The sequence below is a fragment of the Callorhinus ursinus genome, unplaced genomic scaffold (genome assembly GCF_003265705.2).
Source record: "Callorhinus ursinus isolate GAN/ISIS: 27379988/994484 unplaced genomic scaffold, GSC_fseal_2.0 scaffold25, whole genome shotgun sequence".
Lineage (NCBI taxonomy): Eukaryota > Metazoa > Chordata > Mammalia > Carnivora > Otariidae > Callorhinus > Callorhinus ursinus.
Genome location: NW_027397087.1, coordinates 23253406 through 23272640, shown reverse-complemented (window position 1 = coordinate 23272640; position 19235 = coordinate 23253406). Strand labels below are relative to the sequence as shown.

The following is a 19235-nucleotide window of genomic DNA, read 5'->3' as shown; positions in this document are numbered from 1 at the left end:
ACTGACTGAGCCACCCAGGCGTCCCCAAGCAACTTTTATACCAGGCTCTTGCCTAACAAAATGCTGACACTAGTAAGAACGTACAAGGGCTCAAGTGTCAAGGTTGGGGGATTCGTCTGGATTTGAGGTTTCCATAAAAGCCTTTCCCTAAGCTTCTGCAGCTCCGGTTGGCTGGGCTGCCCCCCCTTGAGCAGGACACTACTAGCACAGCTTTGGAACACGTAGACAGAACTGAACCTGAGGACGGAGGTTCAGATTGGAATTTCTCCACTCTCAGAAGCAAAACAGCACAACTGTCTTACTTGTTTGCAAAGAATTGGTCAACAGGGAAACAATGGAAAAGAAGCCAGTGATTTCCCTTCAACTTTGAAGAGGGGCTACCATTTTGGAATGGCATCGTCCCCAAGCATTAGAACCTCCAGTTCTTGGTTGTCTGGAGGTGGTGGAAAGGTGGGGCATGTGCTGAAGTCGAAGTGTGACCAGAGGAAAGAGCTTCTTTGGATAAAGAAGATTTTGCCCAAATTAACTTGTATTTCAGATTTTTAATTTTAATCCTTTATATAGATAAAACTTCCTCATTTGTACTCAGCCTCATCCAAGGCTTTTAGGTTTTGTCTGCACTGTTTAATTAAGAAAGTGCCCAAAACAAATCAAGAGGTGAAGAACTTTCTGAATGTCTATGTACGGTTTCTCTGGTACCATTTTCAGATTACTGAATATAGGTTCTTTTCAAAACTGTCACTACGTATTCTGAATATCGTCCCATAATGCTTCCCCATGTGATCTGTCAAATGGTTTGGGCAAGGCAACCAGTGAAGGGAACCACCGCTTCCCAGTGATAAGACTCCCTATCCCCAGGACAGAACTCAGCTGCTCTAAACTTTTTTTTTTTTAATTAAAAAATGGAAACAAAATTCAAAAACCTTCAGATTACATGGAGTGTCATTTAGAAAATTAGTTCTGTTATCTACAGTGTGAGGACAGCGAACACAGTCCCTGGCTGCCTCCCAGTGTTGCTGTACAGATCGAAGGTAAGTGGAATTCCTCACCTTTGAAAACTGCAAAAAGCATTCACTTGGAAGAGGTTGCTACTGTACTGTGAATGCTTCATAGGCGTCTGTATGGCTATTTAGCTTGTAAAGTTCTTAAAGGAAAAATCTGCATCATGTCCTCCACTTTCCATGGCAACTCAATTTCACACAATTGCTTGTTGGACTAATGATTCTTAGAGCCTCTGCCCTAAGCAGAGCAGTTTGCCTATTAAAGCTAATAGACTGTTACCCATAACCACTCTGGAAACTTCCACTTTGTGTGCTTTATGTTATATATTACACCTCCTCTTCATGGCTTACTACGGTGAACACTACCCAGCCTTCCATCATTTCTATAAGGCAAGAACTTTCTTCCCTCTTCTAGCTGAATCCTTGGGTTTCACTTCTCACATTTCCTTCTCCATGAAGGACAATCCATTCATCATTCAACTACATACAGCACCTGTTCCCTGCTCCGAGTGATCCTCTCAGACAGCAAATCCGAGTTATTTCTTTCTTCTTCCAGTTCCATCTCCAGCTGAGACACCTTGTCCTAAGAAAGAAAGAAGACACAAACATAGCCCTATTAAACTCACACTGACCCAGGTACAGTGCAAAGATGGCCCGCCCTGGGGAATGCAAACCTTGAAGGCAGATCAGAGCTGAGTATCACTAGAGTTTGGGGAAAGGATGCATCTCCTCATACTGCCCAAAAAACCATGTTGTATTGCTTTCATAATGTAAGATGTAACTGTGCGTTTCAAGAGTGCAAAGATGGCCCGCCCTGGGGAATGCAAACCTCGAAGGCAGATCAGAGCTGAGTATCACTAGAGTTTGGGGAAAGGATGCATCTCCTTCTCGTACTGCCCAAAAAACTGTGCTGTATTGCTTTCATAATGTAAGATGTAATTGTGCGTTTCAAAAATACATGAAAGGAGACAAAATATTACCCCGAGCCCTAACATAAGCGCTGTGGATATTTTAGCCTGTTTCCTTCATATCTTTTGTCCCCCTTATGAATCACTAACTTTACAAAGATCTACCTAAGCCTAAGGTCCCCAAGTTACCTGTTAAAAGGCAATGTGGGAGCTCAGACATCATCCAAGACATATTTCTCTAAAAATTCCAAGCTCTGGACAACACTTTCCCTCCCTCCTGCTCAGAGTTTCCAAGAGCCTTGCAGGAGTAAAGGCTACGACTTACTATTGCCCCCACCTGCTTTTCTAGGACACCTCACACACTTCGTGCATTATGCAATCAGTCCCAAATCTGCACCTGAGTAACCCAGAGACGGCGGTGGCCCAGTCATTACAGAAGAATGGTCATTTCTGTCTTCCTTGCTGGCTCCTCATTTAACACCACTGAGTGCTAAGAGAAAAGCATGTCAAAGTAGCTGCATGTATGAAAAAAGAGGCTTCTAACACAAACCACCCTACCTAGAAATAGGGGCTTTTGAGGTCTATGCACATGTTTCTCCTGTCACTCGCCAATGTGTCATATGTCTGCATTAACTCAGTGCCATACTTGATAAAAAGCAATCGGCATCGTGAGTTTTGAAACACGAGTGTGCAGCATCTGCACATAAACACTGTCTCTGCAATTGTCGAAGTGGGCTGGCTGACAAGCTCTGGACGCTTCTGTAAAGGCCAAAAATCAGAGTTACTCCCGTGAATGAGTAAATGTCTGTGAATGCCTTCCCTGCTGGTGAATGAAATCTACAGGGAACCCAGAAAGCTCTCTCCCGTGAGCTGAGAGGCTCGAAGACCAACTTGGAACAGAGCACCGGGTTCTGCACTGACCCTCCTCTTTGCTCCCTGGTCCCTGACGCCTCCAAGGCCAGTTCTGTTCATGGCAGAAATCACCGAGGGTCCACAAGTGCTTCATTTACGCAAAACAGCCACCTGAGTTTCTGATCCTACAGAAAATGCCCATTGTTGAGAGAGCTCTTGAGTCCTGAGAACTAATTTGTTAAGTGCTAGTGAAGGAACCGGCAAGATATTTGTCACAGCAAGCTAGTCCTGCCAGCTACCTCTGAGGGGAGGAAACGTTCCTCCAGCGAGCTGCTCTGGTAGGGTCTTGAGAGCTATTCATTTTGTCATCAGTGGAGAAATATCTAAAATAATGCCAGGGGGCAAGGGAAGCTCAGTCATATCACCGCTTCTAGACCTTGATTTGGTAAAAGGAAATGTTCTTTTTAGTCAGAATATTCTAGAAGAAGATGACAACCCAATGTTTAGCTAAAAGCACCTCCTCACAGGCCTCTCTTCCTGTCTAAAATCTGTACTATTCAAAACCCACCAAGAGCATTCAGGGGCCCAGGTCAGGGGTCATTACACCAAAGGTTCTCACACCACTGCCCAACACAGCTTTAGCTTGCTTTGAACCAGACTGTTTGGGTCCTTGAAAAATCGCTTCCTAGTTAACTGGGTTGACCTTAGCTTGCCTTAAAATGACCCCTCTAATGAGATCAGAAGCAGAAACAATAGCAAAATACACAGCAATCCCACAAAAGGACAATAAGACTGTAACCAGGTTATTCTAGTGTCTAAAAGGGGCCCATCTAATAAAATCTTTAATAGTTGAAACATCACTCCCTAGATGGAAATTGCTACTAAGTCCCCTGGAGGTTTTAAAAGTTATTTTTATTTATTTGCAAAATTGAATCAGAAATTCCATTGACTTTAAATTCAAACCATCTCTCCCTGTCCTTGAGCACTGTCTTTTTACCAAAACCTTGACAATTTTAACTTCTCCCATAGGTCTGGGGCTGATTCTCTCCCTCACTAAATTCCACTGGGATGTGGGGTATGTGTGTGTTCGGGGGGGGGGGCGTGTTCTGGTTTGGGGCTGGTTTTGTTCTTGAGGATTATTCCTTCGTATAAGCTCAGATGGACTGATGTTAAGATTCCTCCTGTCCTGCTCAGGAGCTTGTGCATGTTTCGATTCTATTACTTGATTCATATTTTTCTACCATGTTGTGTTTTCATCCTGTGAACAGGTCACCCCCAGCTGGTGACCCCAGTGAGCACATTCTGACATACTGTCTTAGACTATGTATATATGGTGTATCCAAAAATGAACTGAGCCACAGTTTGCTGCTAGCTTTGGCGAAGCTGGATCATCTGACAGAAAAAAAAAAAAAGGGCCAGAATTAGGAGACAAGAACGGAGCGTGCGGTGTGACAAATGAGGGCTGGGCGTCCCCAGGAGTTAGGTGGTTCGGGTCCAAGGCGCAGCTCAGCCCTCTAGATTCGCAGCCGTCTTGTCTCCTCTGTAGTTGGAAGCACCTCCCAAAGCAACCAACAAAAAATGCACTATGTGCCCTTATGTAAAATCACCTGGCCTCTTTGCGGCTCTGTTTTGCTTCCCCTTTAAGACAATGAGGGCACTGTGCTAAACATCATTCCTTTTGGCTCTGAAAACTTATGAGTCTATGAACTTTCAGCTTCTTCCTCAAATCAAGAAATGACTTTACTAATGTCTGGCTGTTCCAGAGAATAAAAACCGAAGGCATCCCAAGGGCTTAAGTGTGCACAGAGAGGTCACTTCTCTTGTGTCCCATGCTTGCCCTGCACAGGCCCCGGCTCACACTCGCATAGCCTACAGACCTCCATCTGCTTGATGAGTCGGCTTCGGTCGTCTTTGAGGTGACTCTTGGCCTCCAGCTCGTACTCCAGGTCCTTCAGCGTCTGCTCCAGAAGTTGCCTTTTTGTGAGCGCTTCATCCTGAGCTCTCTGGTAGTCCCGTAACTCCTCCTCCATCAGGCGCATCTAGAAGGAGGAGCGGGTGGTTACCTGAGCTGCATCAGGAGAGCACCTGGACAGACAGTGCAGAGGCTGATCCCAAAGATGATTGGGGGATGCCCACATAGCGCAGTCCAGAAGACCCTGAGCCAGTTCCAGCTCCCTCCGGGCCTCAGTTTCCTCTCCTATAAAAAGCACCAGCTTCCTAGCTACAGGTAGCAACCCACTGAGTTATAAATTCAATTTAGTAGATGTCAGCCAGCATTTTGAAATTTAATATAACAAAATATCAGAGTAGAATACAAGCAGATATTGTTTTGTGAAACCTCTGTACTAGACACTCACACATTTGTATGGATGTACATATTACTGGGTTGCAATGAGAAACATAGTTCTTACTATATAGGTCATGGCCAAAAACACTTGAAAGCCACCAAACTAGGTAAGTGCTTCCTACAGTGCGATTTATGACCCACCTGTACCAGCATCACCTCAGTGGGAGGGTCATAATGAGGGGAAAATAAAAACAAAATGAATGACCCCAAAACAACTCGCAAGCACAAAATCTAATAATATAAACATGCATATTAGGTGAAACCATCTGCTCTCTAGAAGAAAATCCTAAATCAGCTGTTGTCATCCACAGTGTTCTTTTCATCCACAAGGTGGCACTGAACTAACAGCTTTGAAGAAAGTGCAACAAAGAGATTGGTCCGCAAGGGGTTGTCCCTGTTTTCTACTTCGCTGGAATCTCCTCGAGGGGACCAGCCACCTCAGCACACTGTAGGTGCTCCTCATACACCTGTGTGGATTGATTCAGTGAAGACCAAGACTATCTGTTTTGTTCAAAACCTCCTTCCCTCTTGGAACTGGTACCAGGTACTGGGTGAAGGCGCTGTCTTAGGAATAACTAACTACACCAGGGGTTTAGTTCCTTCAGAGAGTGTATGACAGTGAGTGGCAAACTCCATTAGAGAACAGCATCTTTTGGGGGTGATTTTCACAGGGAAGTTGGGGAAGCCTCAAAGATAGTCTGGTGGGGGGGGGGCGCACCAGGTTAGGCTAGTTTCAGAAGCCCAGTGGCAAAACTTTAGGAAATGGGTTCCTGGAAGCTGACAGGAACCCCTGGCCTTTCAATGAGAACAGCACAATCTTGAAGAAAAGACCTCTCCAGATAAAGACCCTCATCTGGTGTGGTGGTAACTGAGTCAAGGGCTCTGTCAAAAAGAGTACTCAATGAAGCCATGCCCCACAGAACACGGATAGTGTCTGGGATCCCAAGCCCTGCTAGCTACACTAGTGCTCCCTTGAAGTAGTCAGAACTGCCCTTCGTTAAGTGGGATTCAGACAATAAACCGACAGTGAACTCCAAGTCTTCATTCTCTAGAGATAACCTTCATCAGAACTTCTCTAGCTCCACACCAAAGGCAAGACATGTCAAATGTCTATTTCTCTTAAAGCAAAGAAGGCAGTGCTTTGCCCCTGAGGATAGACCCCCTGCCCCTTTTATGTTAACAGACAAGCTTTATCTCAGCTCAACGAAAACACAGGGTTGGGGGCCGTGAACAGAGGTGAGCTTGAGTTCTTCAAGGATCCAGGGTGACCCTGGCTTGTCAATTCACTTTTGTTTTCAACAACTCCACTGACTTCCATAGCTGGATACAGGGCAGTATCTGCCTGCAGTTGCCTCCCAGAATGATGAGGTGTCCATTTCTGCCATTCAGACGGAAACTGTGTCTCAGAGGGCTGCACCACTGAGAAAAATCTAGGAAGGGCCATCTTTTGTTTTCACCGTTAAGGGATCTTGTTTTGAATGCTCTTTTATGAACAATCCTGGTCTCCTTCTGGCCTTAACTAATCTCTCTGGATCTCAGTTTCCTCATCCAACTAGAGGATCTCTAAAGTTCCTTCCAATCTGAAGATTCTAGCAGAATGATAACCATCACACAAAAAGCAACAGGAAGCACTTTGCAGGGGTCATCGTGACACTGTGATTTTTCTGAAATCAAAGCAGCGCACCATGTGTTTGTTGGTGTTCTGGCAAATATCCGAATCTCCCCTCCCATTTGCCGTAGAAATGCAAATGACTTTCCTTTAATGCCAGACAGAACTGTGATGTCACTATGCTAATTTCAGTTACTGGGGTCCTGCATCATATGACCCTGCAGCAGAGGGGACCTGTTATCAGGATCCTTTCAGAAATGTTCTAGAAGTCTATAGTAAATCTCCATTGTTCTTTCACACAGTTCCAGCACTGACTCATGGGCAATATTTCTTTGATCATCAAAGATATTAAAAGTTTGTTTTTTTTTAAAGAAAAACTTGTTTTCCTGTGGAGTCTTGACACTCTTGGCACTGCTTATGAAAAAAAGCCTTGGACTCTAAAAAAAAACCCTGTACATTGGTGTCCAGGATATACAAACCCTCAGCTCTCTAGCCTCACACGTTATCTCATTTCATAATTAAATCATCGTTATTTGGGTGTTTTTAAAGAGGTAAAAACAGATGCTCCGAAAATTGGGGTAAGCTGCTCAAGGTCATCCAGCTGGCAAGAGGCATAACGAGAAATCAGCATACTTGTGTTTTAGAACCTTCAGCTTTCCATTACAATAATCAAAAACATTCCTTTTATTTTTCTCAGTTCTTTACAAGTCAAGACTGAAGGGAGCTAACATTTGAGTTACTTTGCTCTACCTATTCCCAAATATAAAACTAAAAAATATGTTTTAATAATTTCAGTACTCATACATTCCTGAAGATTTCTTTTTGTCTCCATTATCATTGTTCTGAAGCTCATGTCCACCACACCTGCTCTCATAAAAGTCTATATTTTATAAATGAATGTCAAAAAGCAATTGTTTACTATAATCTGTGTTTTAGGGTTAAATTAAAACACTAATACTCATGAATCACTAAGACACAGCTGGGTATACCAGTGGTGCTCCATAAATGTCAGCTAAACATTTTAGGCAGAAACTCTTGAATGAATCGAGAAAATGGTCACTTTAAAGTTGTGTCAATTTCACCCCAGAGGCCCTGGGACTTTGTGTCTTAGAATGCCATTTGCCCCATGTGACCATCCTAAGGGTTAACACTGAAGAATCAAGCCCAAACGCTGTCTTCCGACGTACCCTGAGTCTCTCCTAGACGAGTGGCAGTTTCTAGTACAGGATACTTTGAACGGGGGAGGGGGGGGTAAACCAGGAAAGGATCTGGCCAGGCATTACCTCATCCTGCAGTTTCATGGCAGTCAGACGTGACTTTTCGGCCTCTGAGGTTTTCTCCTTCAACTGCCTTTGCATTTCTGCAAGCTCCCTGCGATTTTTCTCCTTGTACTCATCCAGCTGGTTCTGGAGCTCCAGGGTTGATATGCGGGACACCTCAACAATGTCAGCCATCTGGAAGGAGTGACATGGGTGTGAGCCCACCCTGTGATACTCCAGTTGGGGCCTGAGAGCTAGGTTTGGGTCCCATCGAAACACAGAACACATCTCCTCCTCTTTCTTCTACAACCTCCCCAAAGACTTTGCAAAGCACCCGGTCATGGGCTGTCCAGGCTTAGTCACCTCTAACTTGGAAGCAGCAAGGAGAAGTGAACAAGCACACCTTTTGTGGCTGGAAACACAGACCTGGGTCATGCCCTTGCTTTGCCACTTGCAGCTACATAACTGGGCCATGCCCTTAAACCTCACTGGGCCTCTGTAGTGTCCGCATCAGAAATACTGGAATCATCATATCTACCTTACAGGGGTGTTGTCAGAATTAATACATAAGGGATAGAATGGCAGTTACAAAATAGCTAGTACAGTGACTGGTTACATAGTAGGTATCAGAAGATGGCAGGCATTCCTGTTGGCTCCTAGAATGCAGGGAGCCCGTCAGCTTTGTGTCTCTCCCCCTTCTGGGTATTTTAGGGCAGAGATGAGCAAAGAGAAGTAGCAACTACTAGACTTTGAAACTGCCTGTCACATTCCTGGACAAGAAAGATGGGTGTGAATGCAGACGTTACACACGGTTCTGATTCAGGTAACATTTGTTAAGTCTGCCCTTATGTGCCAGGCTTCTTTGGGTGATTGTTGAGAGGAGCTGGGCCCAGAATCCAGAGGGTACTGGCATTTTCTAGACCAGCTTCCCTTTAACTGGGATTCTCAACAAGTCCAAAGAGCTGCTTCAGGGGATCTGGGAATGACACATGTGTGCTTAGACATAAGTGCAGGTTTCCTCAGCTCTCACCAGGCCCTCAGAGGGCGCTGGGCCCCAGCCCAGGTGTTCCCCCCACACCTCTTGCTCCCCGACCCCTCACCTCCTTCTGCAGTTTCTCGATGGTCTTGTCCAGGTGCCATCGCTCATTCTCCATCTCGTTCTTCAGTCTCCTTAACTGCTCCTTCTGCTCTGTCTCATCTTTGAGCTTCTCAGACAACTGCTTCTGCTCCTGGGTGGCCCGACTCAGGTTTCTCTGCAGATGGCAGGGAAGGGACCGCATGGTCACCTACCTATCAGGTCAGCCCCGGAACAGGGGGCAGAGGGAATTCTGCAGCCACACCACAAAGCAATCAGACCTGCTACATCAGTGGTAAGGAAAAGGATCAAAACAAAACCATCACAAGACACAAGGACATTGCCGGTTCTGAAATTCAAGGACCCAAATGCAAAGTTGACTCAGCCAAAAAAACACATGAGAATAAAGGGGCAAAGGATTTATTACAGAACTACAGAAAATGGCCAAGGCTGCTCGGGGCAGTGACTAAGGACAGTGTCTGAAAACATGAAATTTTCAAGTTCATGCTTAAAAATTGAGGTAAAGATATACCTGAGACAAACCTGAACCAATGTGGCAATTTACATCCTGTGCTATACAGCATTACACCTCATGTTCCAGAATTTCCTCTGCTCTGCAGACACTTCCTACAGTTAAAATAGCTAACAATGAATCTATGAGGAAAGAGAACACTGACCCAGAGGTCAAGAGTCCACTTGGGTAGAGGGAGTTGTAACCAACAAAATCGCGGTTGGACTCATAGAAGAAAAAGGAATCTGGCAATCCACAGGTGGATAAACCTGATAAGTAAAAGGTGTAAAATGGAAAAGACACTAGTTAGAAAACTGCAAATGAGTGTTATTTAGTGATTCAGCACCAAATCCTAGTACTTACCATAAAATGAAACTATCTTGAGTGCACTATTTTCCCCAGGATCCCCTGAAGCTCTCACCTCACCCAGTCACAGAGCCTGATATTCTTCATGTAAAAACATGCAATTCTAAAACAAAATCCTAAAGTATCTTAGAAAGATTATGGTGGCCTCTTTAAATGGCTGAGTGCTGCGGCCGCTGGCATAAAGATACCAAGAAGGGGCAGAGCTCAGAAAGAGGCAGCATGACCCAGACATGGGCTGGATCATCTAGAAAATGGTCTCAGGGGGCGCCTGGGTGGCTCAGTCGTTAAGCATCTGCCTTCGGCTCGTGGTCCCAGGCTCCTGGGATCGAGCCCCGTGTCGGGCTCCCTGCTCAGCAGGAAGCCTGCTTCTCCCTCTCCCACTCCCCCTGCTTGTGTTTCCTCTCTAGCTGTGTCTCTGTCAAATAAATAAAAATCTTAAAAAAAAAAAAGAAAAGAAAAGAAAAAGAAAACGGTCTCAGGTACTGAGGGCTGCATGTGAGTTGCTACAGGTACTGCTTAGGATTTGTGTCCTATGTCCCCGCAGCTGCTATTACAAGGACAATGGTCTCTATCTGCACTGTGCTTAACAGTTTACAAGCTGCTATCACATGCACCAACTCAGGCATCTTGAAAACACTCCCAAACCACTTGGGGCACTCCTGGTTTGCAAAGCACAGCCAGCCATGCTGCTGGCCGACCCTGTGACCTGGGGCTAAAAGCCACCCGTGGAGGCCTTCTGGCCCCTCTACTCTGCCAGGCTGACTGCACTCACAGAACCAGCCAACACAGCTGGGCTGCTGAAGTTAATTTCTGCGGGAAACCAAGGTCAACAAAAGCTGTTGGGAGAAAAGAAGGTGGTAAAAAGAAGGTAATTAGAAGTTCAGTGTGGAGGCAATTAGCAGGAGTGTGTCCCACCACAGTCCAGCTGGGCACATACCAGAAACAGGGTCACCTCCTGGGATCTGTGTTTGTGGTTGATTTAGTGGTATTGGGGGCAAAGGGGAGGATGCATGGTAAGGCAAGCAAGGTCTGGTTCCATGTGTAGGAGAAAACTCTCAGTAACGTATCTCAAAATGTAAATTCCCGAAAAACAACAAAATACAGAGGGACATGAATGGCTTCCTATAGGATCCAACTCAACCCGTGCCCCTAGAGACGCCCCCCCCCCCACCCAGCCTCTCTTTTTCTCCTCCTGGATCCCAATCCTGGAGGCTGCAGGCCAGCAGACAAGCCAGCCTTGGCTCCAATCAACCTCCATATGGTGTGTGTATCTCTGCTTCCCCCTTGGCTCAGGCAGGGCTCCCTGCCTGGCCCTGGTCTCCCGTGCCACCGGAGACACGAGACTCACCCACTCTGGGCCTGGGGCCCCACCAAAACCCCACACACCCCACCCCAACCCTCACACATTTGTCTGGAAGAACAGTGTTGCTAAATTATTTAAAAAATATTTCTTGTAGCTTGCCTCTATTGCAAGGTAGTAAGATCTATCAAGGAGAGGGAGAGATTTTCCATCTGGGTATGTCTCATAGCCCAGATTCATGATGAGGCATATGATAAAAACTCAGTGGCTGGAAATTAATACCTATCCCCAAAAGTGGTCTAAAGACTTTGTATGTCAGAGTCGCCAAGTAAGGATGGGGTATTCCTTACCTGAAATGCAGATTCTAGCCCTTTGTGATGGAATCACAATTTTCCTTAGACTGGGGCCCTCAAATTTAGACTTAAAAGTTACCCAGAAAATTCTAACATACTTTAAATTTTAGAGATGCTGTCTAGAATAATGTTCTGCCTCCTCAGTTCCTCCAGAAATGTATTCCAATACACCACTGCTGAGAAAACATGTTCCAAACTCACACAAAAAGAAGCAAACTCCCCATTTTGCAGCTGGGAGTCAGGAGTGAAATGCTGTTGTTACGGTGACTATATTTCAAAGACCAGCAATATAAGCCCATTGACCAAAATACTGGGACAAAAATCGGGGCAAAAATGATCAGTCCAGAGAATGCAAAACACAGTTATTGAATGTATAGTGAGTACCCTTGAGCTTGAAGACCACACTGTCCGTAGATGGATGCAGAGCCTTTTACTGTATGACTGAGGAAGGCCCGTTAGTCCCTATTAACAACAGCCGAGTGGCAGGTGAGCCCACGGACTTACAGAAATGAGAGGCTTGATCAGACAGAAGCTGGGGGGATGGCCCTAAGCTATGGCTGACCCAAATGAATCCTAGCACAAACAGGCTCCTCTCTGCCCCCGAGGAGGAGAAGCTATATAGTGAAAGGCAAGCTGCAATGAAGCATTAACAAATCTGAACTCCTGAGAACACTTCTCAGGAGTGTTGTCCAGATACCCAAGTTACAGCATGTGGGAACAGCTCATGAACGAAAACACGCTCCCCTTACGCAGCCTCTGTGGGAACACAAGACCGCGTGGGTCCCAGGCAGTACCCTGCCACAGTACCAGGGCTGCCTCGGGGGAAGCTCTGGGGCTCTCTTCTTCTGTCATTTCATGACACGGAAGTCCGACAGGGTGGGAGGGGAAGGCTTACAGAACTTACACATTATTCCTCCCCGAAAGAGAGAACGGTGGCTTCTCCAGAAAGAGTTTCTTCACTTCCCCATCTGCAGAAGCCATTTCTCAAGGGAATCCGACACATCTCTGCCTGAAGGCAGTTCCACTGGCTCTACTCAGCAGTGCCATCCTAACCCGAGCAGCAGGGGCCGAGCAAACCAACAATGACATCGTTCTATCCCACTGCCACTTTCTAAGTCCTAATAAATCAGACCTAAGTTCACGTGGCCTTCGGCTACTGTGTCAAGAAAAAGTTATCATGCATGAAGATGTCACAGATCGCTAAAGGCACAAAGACTCTGAAATATAAAATGCTGTGTGGGGAATAAAAAACAAAAACAAGTTACTCTTTCCTCCTCCTCGAAGGGTTAAGTTCACTTTCAGTTGCCAGCTTTGGGAAGGGAGGCATGCAGAAAGTCATCAAACCGGCTCTCTGGTTCCCGATTTGACAGAAAACGCAGCATCTGAGAGCCACGGTGCATTTTGCAGGGGACTCCTTCTGAGACCGGCTACGGCTACCTGAGAGAACCGCGGGGAGGTTGCCGGGCCTTCTTGAGTGTCTTCGAGAGCGCTGGCGGTGGTTCGCAAGGCCACACACCGTCCCAGGCCTTCGTGCGCCAGCCAGTCCAGCACCATGGGGCAAACAGGCCCAAATGCCGGGAACAGGTCAGGGATCATTTCCAAGGCGGGGCGAGGCTAGCAACCCGGAGGTGGGGGTGGGGTGGGGATTACATTAAGATCTTTAGGCCTTGATGGGGCGCCTGGGTGGCTCAGTCGTTAAGCGTCTGCCTTTCGGCTCAGGTCATGATCCCAGGGTCCTGGGATTGAGCCCCGCATTGGGCTCCCTGCTCAGCAGGAAGCCTGCTTCTCCCTCTCCCACTCCCCCTGCTTGTGTTCCTGTTCTCGCTGTGTCTCTCTCTGTCAAATAAATAAATAAAATCTTTAAAATATATATATATATATATATCTTTAGGCCTTGAGGCTGTCACCCACTCTCTCTCTGTGGAAGCAACCCTGAGCTGCAGATCCACAGCTGGTAAACTACTTCCTTCTGTGTGAAACGTTCTGGTTTGACCTAAAGATAAAGACAGACAGCCTGTAATAGCTGTGCCCAGCACTTGGTGTGGACATGACACGAAGCTGCAGACTTTTGTCCCTGTAGAGTAGAAATGCTTTCCCTCTCTTCCTGCCCCCAGCTAGCTCTCCCGGCGGAACCCTGCACCTCAGCAGCCGGCCATCATCAGCACGAGGCTTCAAGAGCAGCACACTGAGCCTGCTGTCCACGCCGAACTAACCAAACCAGAGTGTGTAACAAAGAGGAAGAAAGGAAGGATGGAAGGGAGGGAGGTAGGGAGGGGAGAGAAAGAGGGAAAGAAGTCCAAAGCGAGGACAATCAGACACCAAACTAAGGAGAAAAGAGGGCTTTACTGTCTGCAAAAACAAGGTCTTTGTCCAAAGCTGGAGAGAAGGCACAGACCTCCGCTCTGGGGGTGATGGCCCCAGGCTACGGCTGACCTGAAGTGAATCCTAGCACAAGCAGGCTCTCTCTGCCCCGGAGGAGGGGAAGCTGTATACTGAGAGGAAAGCTGCAATTAGGCATAAGGCAGATTTACAAATCTGAACCCTGGCTGCTTTGTCAGCCCCTAACATGTTTCATATGTCCCGTCCCCACCCAATGGTCCTCACGGAAATCGTTAACAATGTCCTCTTTGACAGCTGCTCAAAATCACTGCCTTCAGCCTCCTCCGAAACGGCCTAAGGAATGCTTGGTGCTGGTTCTTTAAAACCCAGAGCAGGTAGAAGGAAGGACATACCTGGATCCCACTGAGGTTGCTGTGCAAACTCATTTTAGAGCTTCACGGCAGACATTTTTTTTTTTTTAAGAATGTACTTCCTACAATCTTTCTAACCTTCAAATGGGAAAACCTAATTTTCTAAGAATCTACTGATTTCGAATACAGATAGCTATCTAGTTTCAAAAAAAAAAAAAAAACCCCGACTTCCTCCTGCTTTTAATAGCCGTCCTGAAGGACTGCACTCTGCGGAGTATATTTGCCCAGAGGAGAAAGGAAATTGGCTTCTGCCAGAGAGCTGACTCCACACTGCCTTGGGGACCGATCCTGCCAGCTTTCTCACACAATTCATATTTTATCTTTGGAAAGCTGTCAAGCTCTTTACTGTCGACATGAGGATTTCTCCACCTCGGCACCACTGCCATTTGGGGTCAGATAATTCATTGCTGCGGGGGCTGTCCTGTGTTTGTAGCACATTGAGCAGCATCCCTGGCCTCTGCCCACTCGATGCCAGGAGCATGTCCCTGGCTGTGACAACCAAAAATGTCACCAGACATTGCCAGATGTCCCCCAGTTAAGAACCACTGGTGGTCTAGATGGAGGGTCTGAAGCCCAGCGTGGTTCTTACTATACAAGGAACTCCCTGGAAGGAGAGGACCAGGTGCGATCTGTCCACGTCTCTCCAATTTGGCTTCTCAGACTTCTTTTATGAGGAGTAAAGACAACAGCTCTGTTTACCTGCACGTCTTCCAGCTCACTCTCCAGGGTCCTTCTGGCCGACGTGGCTTCTCTTTCTTCCTTTCTTGACTGTACAAGGGCCTCCTCTAATTGCCGGCTCTCTCTCTACAATGACACACAAGGTCAGAGTGCACGCGGATGCGTGTTGTGCCTAGGAAGCGGGCTCGGGGGCATGAAGGGAAGGCGGGAGGCATCCAAGGACACAGCCAGCAGTGGACCCAAGGTGGCACAGAGCAGTATGCTCTTAGACACGTGTGCCTGTCTGCAGTTCCCTATTTAGCCAGATGTGAAAGTGCGAATCATCCGGCATGACCGAAAATACATATCCAGCCTCCCCACTGCAGCTTCGGAAAGAGCAGGTATGGAATGGACTCAGGCATACGGAGTTTTGGGAAAGGTTTCCAGGTGATTCTGATCAAGGAGCATTTTGGGAAGCCCTGTTGGAACACATCTCCCTTTACAATGCTTCTGTCCCCTCTTCTATTGTCAGTGTGAGCTCTCACTGCCCCCTACATGTGCGTGTCTCTTGCTAACAGCCTCCCGCTTCTAGAGATCTGGCAAACTGGATAATCGGTTAAAACTGGTGCGGCTTCAAAATCCGTCAACTATGTGTTAAAGAAGAAAAAAATCACCATGCGTGAGAATGGGTCTGATGGTGGTATTAAGGTGGCCTCTGCCCGGTGTCAAAAAGCTGAGGGTGCCTGACGTCTGGGTGAGCGGGGACGCCTCTGTTTCCCACCCTGACTTCATCGGCCCCGTTCCCACCTTCCTGACAAGCTCATCTCCCCTTTACACCTTCATAGAGGAACAGCAGAAATGGTTGGTGGAGAGGTTATAGTCACCATTGCCTCCAGCTTTCCTGCTAAATTATGATAGTAAATCCCCTTCCGCTTCCAAAGCCACAGACACAGGAAAAAAGAAGGATCCGCAGCTGCCAGGCCTGGGCTGGGGGCCCAGCGAGCCTTACCTCGCCCTTCTTGAGCAATTCCTTTGCTTTGGCCTCATCGCCTTTCATGTCAGCAATCTGCCTCTGAAGCCGAGCGACGCTCTGCTCCAGCTCTGCGATGCTTTCCCGCAGCTTCTCATTCTCCTCCTGCAGCGCCTTCACGTGCATTTCAGCTCCCAGCTGGCTCTGCTCTGAAGTGTTGCTCCGACTGGCCAGGACCTCGACATTCTGTTAAAAACACGGAGCGGGCGAGCATGGGAGCTGCTGTCGAGGGGCCGCCCCCAGCTTCGAGCATGGCTGACCTTTATTAAAAACCTGCGATGTGCCAGGCACCATGCAAAGCCAGGGATGGACATGCTATAGCCTGGAGGCCAAGTCCAGCACGCCACCTGTTATTAAAAAAGGTGTTCAGGGAGCATCGCCACGCGCGCTGGTGAGCACACCAGCTTTCGAGCTACATAGCGGAGCGGGGAGTGGCCGATGCCTGTGAGGGAAGGCCCCCCCTGGTGCTGCAAAGCCTAGAATATTCACTCCCTAGCTTTTCCCAGAAAATCGTTGTCATCCCTTGCCTGTACTAAATCTTTAACATGGGATTTCAAGCTTTTAACGACTCTTAGAGGTGGGTACTATTCTTATCACTGTTTTAAAGACAAAGAGACTGAGACTTGGGTAGATAAGGAACTTGTCCAAGGTCACTTAGGAACAAGTGCATTTGGGCAGACGGACTCCAGAACCTGTTCTTGTAAGCACTGCCTTCGGCCCGAGTCCATATCCCTGACCCCTCGCCATGCGCAGAGCCCCTTAATGGAAGTTCTGGATGAAGGACAGTTCCTGTTTACAGATTTTTTTTAATGTCCAATACAAAGCAGAAATTAAAATTCACTTAAATTATGATAGAGTTCCTAGTGCAAGCTCTGGGCGCCATCTTCTGAAAATGAGCTCCATGCTGCACAAAATTCCTAACAGAAAGGCATGGTGACAATTACAGTGTGGTTATTGCTAATTCCCGATGTACCATGGGAGCTTTTTTTTTTTTTTGGCTCAGCAACGTGATGATAAGTGGCCTTGTCCAGAATTCCACTTCTCCCAGAAGATCTCTCTCCTTCCATTGCTCCACTACTACAAAGATGCCAATGTCAGCAAATCGGATGCTCACGGAACAACCCTGCAGATGCCTGCAAGGAAGGGAAGGCCCAGGGAGGGCAAGCTTTGGCTTTGAAAGTTATGTCATGGCCCCATGGGAGAACTAACTGCCGGACTGCTTGTTTGCTTGCGTAGCCTTACAGAAAGATCTTTAAATCTCTTAACAGTACAATAATATGTATTATCCTGAACTTAACCGATTAAAGAGTTTCAGAAAACAGAGCATCTTTTCAAACCCAAATGTTTAATTCTATACATCTGGGAACACCCATCACGTCAAGCTACTGGGTCAGAACACGGTTAGCTGGCATTGCGAAGGAGAAAACTAAAGTGCCAACCACCAGGACTCCTCAGGACCCACTTGGGTATCCTCTCCTACCGAAACCAGCAAGATGAACAAGGAGAAATAAAGTGTGGTTGAAAGCATGAGTAAGGATCCAAAGAATCCAATAACTGGTCAGACCAGGGAAAGAAAAATTAAAGTCTAGATTGCCCAATCCTGTCCTTTCTCATTAAAATATGAGACTACAAAGCTAGAGTTATAAGACAGTGTGGCACTGGTGTGAGGATACACATACAATTCAGTTGGACAGAACTGAGAGCCCCCAAGCAAATCCAACATTTATAGTCGATTGATTTTCAACAAGGGCGCCAGGAAAATTCGATGGGCAAAGAAGAGTCTTCAGCAAAGAGTGTTAGGACAACTGGATATGCAGAGGCAAAAAGATGAAATCAGCCCCCTTCCTTAACACCATACACAAAACTAACTCAAAATGGATCAAAGAATGAGAGATAATAGTTATAAATCCTATATCTGACAAAGGACCCATATCTAGAATATATAAAAAATTCAGTAATAAAAAGAAACCCCAATTAAAAAACGGGCAAAGAGGGGCGCCTGGGTGGCTCAGTTGGTTAAGCGTCAGACTCCTGATTTCGATTCAGGTCATGAAATTAAGCCCTGTGTCAGGCTCTGTGCTGGGCGTGGAGCCTGCTTAAGATTCTCTCTCTCTACCGCCTATGCTCCCCACCCCCCGCTCCCACTCGCACATGCAGTCTCTCTCAAAATAAGGGGGGCGGGGCAAAGGATCTGAGTAGACCCCTTTCCAAAGAAGATCTACAAAAGCCCTACAGGCACATGAAAAGATGCTCAATATCATTAGTTATCAAGGAAATGCAAATCAAAACCATAATGAAATGCAAATCAAAACCACTTTGCACTCACTAGGATGATTATAATCGGGAAGATAATAGCAACGGTTGAGGATGCTGTAGAAAACTCAGAACCCTTACACACTGTTGGTGTGAATGCGAAACGGTGTCCCCACTTTGGAAAACAGTTTGGCAGTTCCTCACAAAGTTAAAGAGTCACATGACCCAGCAATTCCACTCTTCAGTATATACCTAAGGGAAAGGAAAACATACAGCCACACAAAAACTTGCACAAAACCTCATAGCAGCATTATTCCCGATAGCCAAAGAATGGAAATAACCCAACTATCCATCGACGGATGAATGGGCAAACAAATGTGATATATCCATGCAATGGATTATTTGGCTCTAAAACAGAATGAGGCCCTGATCCATGCTACAACATGGATGAATCTTGAAAATGTTATGCTTAAGTGAAAGAAGCCAGTCACAAAAGCCCACATGTTGCCATTTATACAAAATGTCCAAACTGGGCAAATCTATAGAGACAGAAAGTAGATCAGGGAGGGCATGGGGCTGAGGGTGATGGAAATGTTCTGAAACTGACAGTGGTAATGGCTGTGCAACTCCAGGAACATACTAAACACCACGGGACTGTGCACTTACACAGGTGAATTGTATGTCACACAAATTATGTCTCACTACAGCCAAGAGAAGACAAAGGAAACTGGGACGCCGAGTCGGGGCAGAGGGGAGAGGTGAAGCGTTGACCTCAGTGGTCTGAGGTCGGCCGAGGCACCAGGGAGAAGAAAAGCAGGCTACAGATATCTGCCTACATGCTCTGGTGAAGTGAAGAACACACATGTGCCGGCACTGCTCTCTTGTTCACCCAGAAATCTCAGAAGAACAAGGCCGCTGAAAACCACATCTGGTTTAACCTGAATTTGGGCCTAACTGGACCCCT

General features: G+C 46.7%; 1 protein-coding gene across 2 annotated transcripts in view; it reads right to left on the bottom strand.

Moving 5' to 3' along the window:
* Positions 1 to 19235, bottom strand: part of CGNL1 (cingulin like 1) — a 154913-nt gene that overhangs the window by 16506 nt on the left and 119172 nt on the right. For both annotated transcript variants that reach the window (XM_025884501.2, XM_073877067.1), the window contains 6 exons: positions 15998 to 16204; positions 15031 to 15135; positions 9077 to 9229; positions 8001 to 8171; positions 4639 to 4800; positions 1495 to 1584 (listed from right to left, as the gene is read on the bottom strand). In XM_025884501.2, the coding sequence (XP_025740286.1) occupies positions 1495 to 1584; positions 4639 to 4800; positions 8001 to 8171; positions 9077 to 9229; positions 15031 to 15135; positions 15998 to 16204 (888 nt within the window). The remainder of the gene's footprint in view (positions 1 to 1494; positions 1585 to 4638; positions 4801 to 8000; positions 8172 to 9076; positions 9230 to 15030; positions 15136 to 15997; positions 16205 to 19235) is intronic.